Source organism: Sipha flava, unplaced genomic scaffold (genome assembly GCF_003268045.1).
Source record: "Sipha flava isolate LNK unplaced genomic scaffold, YSA_version1 52161_pilon_pilon, whole genome shotgun sequence".
Lineage (NCBI taxonomy): Eukaryota > Metazoa > Arthropoda > Insecta > Hemiptera > Aphididae > Sipha > Sipha flava.
The window spans coordinates 15,547-24,389 of NW_020273474.1; the positions used below are offsets into that span (position 1 = coordinate 15,547).

At 48.1% G+C, this 8,843-nt stretch overlaps 1 protein-coding gene across 1 annotated transcript; it reads right to left on the minus strand.

The window, feature by feature from the left end:
- Positions 1-1,378: 1,378 nt before the first annotated feature.
- On the minus strand, positions 1,379-3,187 carry LOC112690796 (protein dachsous-like). Its single transcript, XM_025564888.1, has one exon. It carries the CDS (start codon positions 3,155-3,157, stop codon positions 1,379-1,381), a length of 1,779 nt encoding a protein of 592 aa, XP_025420673.1. The 5' UTR covers positions 3,158-3,187.
- Between the last annotated feature and the right edge of the window lie 5,656 nt (positions 3,188-8,843).

Genomic DNA, 8,843 nt, shown 5'->3' on the forward strand with positions numbered 1-8,843 from the left:
GACTTAATGGACGCGGCGCGCACTACATCAACGTCGACGATGTATACCTTTAAGGATAACATTAAATCCTGGACCACGCGCGCGTTTATTATTCTTTCCACCGTTGTAGTATATACGGTTGCGATTTATGATCGCGATCGACCGACGTGATTGTGTATATAATACGCGCACCGACCGACGTCCCCGCGAAATATCGCCGACGTGTTCAATAATAATAATAATAATAATAATAATAACGATATATCCCGTATCGGTGCGGGACGAGGGCTACCGCAAGATACGGATAGGCCGCGGCGTTTGATAAATCTTATGAACGGTAAGTCGCCGCCGCCACGTGGGTAATATAATGGTGTGCGGTAAACAGCGTAAATGCGTACAACGACGGTGGCAAAATATACCAACGGGCCGGGGGACCGTCTCGGGTCTGGATGCGTAGATAAAGCCCGGGAGGGGGCGCAGAATTGTGCGAGCACATTGTTTGCCGAGTTAAGTTATAACAGCGGCGATAAGGCACGGTCGATTACGGTTTAATTAAATTGGTTAAAACTCGGCACCATTATGCGTACAAACATTTATAAACGCGCGCGTTTTTTATTATTATTATCGTTGGATTCGACTGCGTACACAATAGGTACGTTCATGTAGGTACAAAGTGAGCGCGAACATAAATCTCGAAAAACCGACGACGAGAAACGGGTTACGACGATAATAACAATATTAATAGGGAACAACAATCGGCAGTCGTCCGTTGATCAAGTGTGTCGTTAAAGTTTAAATTCGACACGGCGCACGCGGCGATCGCGCTGTTGTTTCGCCAAGTTATTTACGACCAATAACGCCGTCACCGCGGCCACACTACTACTCGTTTGCGATCGTCCCGCGTAATCGAGATCTCGACGATATTATATTAAATTATTATTGTTACACGTTCGCTGTTGTCGAATCGCAGTCGATGATGTTCGAAACACCGAACTAAGCAATCGAATGTATCATCAAGCGGACGCGCGCGCGTTGGAAGAAAACAATAGGTGTGCGAGGAAATGACCGAACGCGAAATAATCGAAACCGAGTGCGAAGTGACGAACTTACGCTTGGTGAAGCACGTTGACTGTTGGAAAGTTAAAAATACATCTTTACAGTTCCACTCGGAAACGATAAAAAACAAAACCTACACGTATTCGTGAAACCGGCTACTCGTCCAGATATGGACACTAGAACAATCGGTTAAATCTATCTGCCTTCGAACAATAATTAGGTACACGGTTGTTTCGGTTCAAGACCAAAAGATCTCAAATATCAACGAGACCACCACGACAAATATATCTTAACCGTACAATAATATCCTAACGTGTACGTACGGGTGGTACACTCGCGTTGTCTACAGCGTCGACAGTAAATTGCGTACAAATACGGTTGGGTTCTCACGTACCTTTAGCACACACGATCCGACGGCTCTGTCCTCGGACACCTGCACGTTGTAGAAGCTCTGGTCGAATATGGGCTCGTTGTCGTTGAGGTCGTGTATGGTCACGTGCACCGTAGCGCTGCCGGTCAGCTGTTGCGGCCGGCCGTTGTCGACGGCCAGCACGACGAACGTGGGCTCGGGGTCGCGCTCGCAGTCCAGACGGTCGCGCGTCACCACGACGCCGGTCTGCGGGTCGACGTGGAACCATTGGGGCGACGGCTCGCGCATCCTGTACGTGACCACGGCGTTGTCGCCCACGTCGTTGTCGGTGGCCGTGACGCGGGTGACGGACGTGCCCGGCTCCGCGGTCTCCGAAACGCTGGCCCAATACTCGGGCGCGGCGAACTCGGGCCGGTTGTCGTTGACGTCCGTGACCACCAGGTGGAACGTCTTGGACGCGTGCAACGGCGGGCTGCCCGCGTCCGTGGCGATCACGCTCAGCGTGTAGTTGGGCCGCGACTCCCTGTCCAGCGGCAGCGCCACGATCACCAGATAGATGATGTTGTCCTGCGTGGTCAGCCCGAAATGGCCGTCGCCGCCGTGCAGCGTCACGTTCACGTCCGAGTACTCCTCCTTGGAGTCCGGGTCGTGCACCGAGATGCGCGCCACGAACTCGCCCGGTTGCGCGCGCTCCGAGATCTTGGGCGTCGCGTCGTCGCTCAGGAATATCACGTTGATGTCCGGCTGGTTGTCGTTCACGTCGACCACGCGCACCGTCACGAACGCCGTGGTCTCCAGCGGCTGGTCGCCGCGGTCCTTGGCCACCACCACCAGCTCGTGCACGTCGCGCGTCTCGTAGTCCAGCGGCCTGTTCACCGTGATGACGCCGGTGTGCCGATCCACGGCGAAGTACCCGTCCCGGTCGCTCATCCGCCTGTTGATGGAGTACTCGACCACGCCGTTGTCGCCGTCGTCCACGTCGGTCGCGTGCACCCGCAGTATGCTGGTGGACACGGTCGCGTTCTCCGGCACCGTCGCGTAGTACCGGCTCTGGTTGAACGCCGGCTGGTTGTCGTTCACGTCCAGCACCGTCACGTTCACCGTCATGGTGCCCTTGAGCGGCGGAACGCCGCCGTCGTACGCCTCCACCACCAGCTGGTACGCGGCCGTGGCCTCCCTGTCCAGCTGCCCGTTGATCTGCAGGTCCAGGTAGAGCACGCCGTCCTTCTCCCGGTGCGACGACAGCCTGAACGCGTTGTTCGCGTTACCCGCCGCGATCGCGTACCGCTGCGTGTTGTACGCGCCCAGGTCCTGGTCCTTGGCCGGGTTCAGCGCGCGCTTCGTGTCCCGCGGCGTGTTCTCCGGGAACTCCACGTGCATGCTCGCGCTCGGGAACGTGGGCGCGTTGTCGTTCTCGTCCACCACGCGCACCACCACGCGCACGTTGTCGCCGCTCAGCGGTATGGCCACCAGCGTGTACGACGCTCGCGTCTCCCGGTCCAGCGGTACGCGTGTCCTGATCTCGCCCGTATTCTGATCGGCCACCAGATCCGTGTCCACCGCGCTGCCCGGCACTGGCACGATCAGGTACGGTGGACCGCTGTCTTTGGACCCGTCACCGATGAAACCGATCCGCGTGCCCACGGGCGCCGACTCCGACACGTCCAGGTGCCGCTCGTGTTCGCCGGCCACGGCTGCTGCCGCGGCCACTGCCGCCAACAGCCACAACCATAGCGGCAGGCCCATTGCCATCGCGTTAAAACCACCGCATCGCTGGCCACTTCTGTGAAACATAAAAAGTAAAGTCGTCGGTTAAAATATATTCAAAAAAAAAACACATTTTTCCAACATTGTAAAACGGGGAGGGAGGGATCATAGGTAAGCGATTTTTCTCCGCGAGAGATTTCCGGTTTTACTGTTACGTCTAGTCAGGGTTAGATTAATTTTAGTTCTTTGTGTGTAGTAACTCCAATACGTCACGGTTGAGGTTTTTTTTAAATTATCATTTTTTTCATCCATTTGATACATAACGGTATTATTTTCTAGGGATGAAGTATGAGATAATACATACATCATCATAATAATGATACACGGCACAAGTATTCACGTTGTCCGTGTACTGATATATTTACTGATTTTTCGTCGCCGACAAGTTTACGACCGCTCTCACTCCTCGACGTCGGTATATTCACGTCGTTATACGATTGTAAATGAAATACCTTAATGCACCGAGTATAAATCCAATGGTTATTTATCGCCATCGGCATTGTTTATGTCGTTGACGGTGACCGAACGCGCGAGTCCGCAGTCACACGCCCTACGTCATGTTTTTATTTAAATGCGTAACATACTCTGGTTTAAACGGGGGGGGCCCGTGTGCTGATGGCTATTTATTTTTTCAAAGGGTTCATTTCCCTTTCGATTAATCCCAACGTTTAATTCGATTTCGGTGAGTAAATCGACGACAAGGGTGTAAAAACAACGTGGACGTTAACGCAGGTGAATACAATGAACACGGAAAATAAGGCTTAGCAGAGACGACGGACGGTAAAAAATTCATTATTTAGCCATTCTGAACGCAGTAGGACCTACGATTTGTTTGCTTGTACATTAATAAGGCCACAACCACGACCGCTGAAGATATGTTTTACTCTGTAGTACCTCGGGGTGTGTTGACCGAATAACGCGCCGTAATATGGTGAGGGTTGTACTCGATCCGATCGGACGTTGAACACAGGGGAATAAAGAGAGAATAACCAACAAAAAAAAGGGTCTGTCAGAAAAATATGATTGTACGGACCGGCTGCGGGTCAAGTCCGAAAATATTTTTCGTCCGTGAACAGATCACGAGAGCAAGAGTGAAAGAAAAAGTTGTGACGCGAGATAAGAAATGATGACGGAAATGACAAGGGCAACTACAACTACAACAACAATAACAATGAAATCGAAGATCGCTTTCATGTTTCTAACTTCACACTTGTCACATACGTTACATGCGTTTTATACACGTCGTACGATTATTATCTATACGTACACGTGCACAATAGCTGTACATAAGCGTCCGTAAGTTTCCCACAAATATTTTCTTTTCACTTTGTACGTATACGCGGCGGTAGACGAAATATTCATCATTTTAAACGCAAAAGGACAGCAACGAAGACGTTTCGACGAATTTACAATAATACCATAAAATATTGTGCTGCGCTGCAGCGGTATACCACCAATCGCACGAAGATCTACTCGTACACAGACACGATACAGGATCGAGAGACACGATCCGGGTGATGGATAATAATATTTATCGCGCGCGCGTGGTGTTATCCGACGAAATGTATAATAACTCAATTCGCGCAGAACTGGGAAAAAAAAGGTACCCAAGCCGCAAACGTTCTACACAAATAAGCATTATAGACGACGGCGCGTACGCATAATAATAATCAACCGAACAAGGACACCGGAACGCGGCGCGGAGACGGTATTGGGAAAGAACCGAAGAAAAAAAAAAACGCGTGACGATAACGCGCTATGTGCGCAGCGGCTTCTGCAGCGGCAGCGAATATTTATCGCATCGTCCACGTGTTTTCGGCGTGCCGACGATGAAAATATATGCTAGGAGTAGCAATAGAAAAACATCATAGGCGGGCCAACGTAGTATTTATAGTGAATAATTATTGTTTTTCGGTTTTATAACAGAGTTTTTAATATACCGTTCGACGGTTTGCGCGTGTGTGCGAACGGATCGAGTACTACTGCGGCTGCAACGTTTATAGATTATTCACACGCACGCACGCACGCACGCACGCACGCACGCACACACGCACACACACGTATCGCGAAACCGCTCACGCCCTTCGTTTAAAAAACCATAAGATTTCGCGCGAGCGCGCGCGCGCAACTCCCGGTACGATAATTTATAATTTCGTGGATTTTTCACCTTCGATGTTTTCGCCTCTGCTGCCGGTCGCCGCGACCCCCCCGGTAACGCACCGCACCGTTACACGCCTATATAATGTACACGTGTGGACGCGCAGTGTTTCACCGTAATACTATTGCATTACGTTATAATGATACGTATTACGCGTCTTGCACGACGCCGCCGACCGTGCGCGCGTGAAAAACATTTCTAACTCTCCGAGAGCCCTTCACCCGTTCGTTGCCCTAAAGTCGCGGCAACACGTGAACGCACGCGTTCATCTCTCTCTATCCCTCTGCCGCGGTGTTCTGACCCCGCGGCGTCACGGAGGAGGCGACTCGCTCACGGTAAACCTCTGACGTGCACGCTGGTGTAAGCAATGTATGCGGTAAATGTAAGTAACTAATTTCCGTGGGCTTGTGGGTGGACTTGGGACCAGTCTGCCGGAGCGGATCACAATACTCGCGGAAATCGGAAGTTAGGATCCGCGCTATCGAGATACGCGTGCGCTCGAAAAACACTGCACATGGAATAAGGGTTTGAAAAAGAAAAACCTATATCTAACACGACGGGGTAATATTAAGTTTTACCGAACAACGGTCGCGGCCGTGAATGATGTTGTTGATTTAAAAACTATAACCGAAACGGAATCGCAGCGGTTAACGTTGTTCGTGTTCAACGTGTTATCCGATCGAAAAAAACCGTTTTTTTTTTTTTTTTCGTTCGATAAATATACGCCTCGTTACAACAATCCGATTTGAAAATCACGTGATTATCATATATATTACTATATTTTTTCTAAACCACGTTTATGTTTTTGTAGATGATCCGCCGGGTAAATATAGTATGCAAATTCCAAACTGAAAACACGGACGTAACCGCGGTAGCTAGAAATAATCGCCGTCACCAAACATGATATTATTATACTCAATACGTGTACATATACGTAGGTATTAAGGTTATTATTAAATGTCTGAAATCGCGTGATTCTCTATTTTTATTATTTATATTTTGTTTTATATTTTAATTCTACAACACTCGATCGCACGATCCTGCAGCAGATATTTGCTAAAATCGTACACGCGTATCGTTTACATTTATTTCCGTTTAAACCTTATTTTCATGATATGCACGTCGTGCCACGAATTCACTTTGTTTCGAATAGAAAGCTATTTCGCGATCGCATCGACGTGTACCCGATCCGCCCATAATATTTTCAAGAGAACAGAAAGGTACACGACCAAACCAACAGACGCAATCGAAGCGTAAACGAATCGAAAAAACATCGTTTATTGGCTTCGCGAACTGTTTTTTTTTTTTTTCCGTAAGACCGCGACAATCCTAGATACAATAACGGCACGTACAATGAACATTATAATCTACGTGCGCAACTTGTACATCAATTATTATTAGTACCTATCCTCCGTTTCAGTGACGTTTTATTGGTTCCCATAAATTGATATTGCGTTGTAGCTTTAAAATGCAAACTTTCTCTTTTAATAAGTGATTTTCCGACAGAAACACGCTTTCACACGTTCCGTCGAAAATCGAAAACGTACCCACGATAACGCCGCACCGTTTTATACATAATATTACGTACAACCCAATAATTTTATAGCGTGATTTGGCGTTTATAAGCGCGCGTCCGACAGCTGTACGACCGCGTACACTGTAGTGATAATAACACACACACACACGGCGTGTTTTATTACATTCTCAGCTGCAGCGAACGCGTTTTGTTTTTCTCGTAACGGTTCGGTGTGGGAGGGGGCGCAATGTCCGTAGTGCCGCGGAAAAGAATTAAATCTACAGAAACCGTTTCGCATTATAATATATATATATATATATATATATATAATGTACCGCGGCGGTGTTTTAATAGCTCCGGATTATTAATTATGAACAAACGTGTTAATAATAATAATTACCGGGTGTTTTTTCTTCTCAACGGTCGAAAAGAGAAGAGCTCGTGACCAGACGCGAGCTGCAGTTCCGGGTGCGCTTGTATGGAGGCTAATCGATTTTTACATCATAATATTGCTTGGTATACACATGTATGTAAGTGAATTGTCGAAGGTATTCGAAAATGTGATCTTTTGGTAGGTGAGAATGATGTGGATATACGTGAGAGTGAAAGAGAGAGAGAGAGAGTGAGAGAGAGAAGGAGATGGTCGTGTGTGTACATGTTTTCATAGCACCGCAGCGGAATAATAGAAGAAAACGCGCGTACATAGGAATGGTAATGATAATATTTTTAATCGTAAATATCGATACTTGGATGTATGCACGTGACGCGATCGCCGTTCCCGGGGGTAAACTGGTTTCCGAATGAAAATCGTAAATCGCAGCGTTGCACCGACGATGCCGCGGGGCGCTGCAAGACGAAATCTTCGACTACGCGCCTACAGTAAATAGAGAACTACGCTAATGCTAAACGAACGACACGCGTGTTTTCGAAAAACGCACTCGTCCAGGCATTTCGGCCGAACAGGATCGCTATTACGGTGAAACGTGGAGAATTAAGGGAATTTTTCGCGGTACATCGAGCGCACTCATACGCGGGGTCAATTCGACGGATACGACCACATACCGCCGACCGTGCATACCGTAGTATTACTCAGTGATTCCCAAGTGGTGTTCCGCGGAACCTACAGGTTCCGGTGAGAAATTGATAAGTAACGTTTTCGATTTGAAGTGTACAAGAAAACCGGTCCTTTTCTAGTTGGGGCGAGATAAGTGTGTTCGGAAGAGCCGGACATGCATTTGGGTACATAAAGGATGTGACTATAAAATGTTTTTAAAAACTGTACACTACGATTGGGGGAAAAACGAGGACTCCGCCAAACGTGCAAGTTCCTGGACGAATAAACGGATCTGGGAAACGCTACTATAACTTCTTATACCGCGAAGACAAATGCTTGTGTTTAGACGATTTGGACGGGTAAAATACGTACACAAAACATACGTACTCTCGTACGCGCAGTTGTTACCGAATAGGTATGTACACATCACACGTATATTATGTACATAGGTGACCATGTACATGATATACGTGCGTATGTATAATAGTCGATTCGTTATCATTGGGGGGCGGGGATCGAACCGATGATGATGATGGGAAAAAAGTCCGCGGGGAGAACGTACAGCAGCTTCTTCTTCTTTTCCTTTTCCCTCGTCTTCTTCATCTCCTTCTCCTTCGTACATCTCGTGCGCGCGCGCGCGTGTATGCGTACGACGATCTACTGCTCGCCTAACGAACATCGTTCGCCAACGACGCGTAATAATAACATTTCGAGTTCGTGGTTTTATAGACCCGGCTACTCTATAATTATTGTCAATGAAAACTCACACAGCAAACGAGATAATTATTTTAACTAGCAACATAATCCCCGTGTCGAAAACAAAAACAATAGACCGGACGATTTTTTCCGTCAGACTTATGACCTGCGCCACACGTTTACACGTATATAAATATGTATGCGAGTGTGTGTGTGTGTGTGTGTGTGTGTGTGTGTGTGTGTGTGT

Excerpts from the sequence above, each read along its gene's own strand:
- LOC112690796 (XM_025564888.1), bottom strand. The coding sequence starts at position 3,157 with ATGGCAATGGGCCTGCCGCTATGGTTGTGGCTGTTGGCGGCAGTGGCC.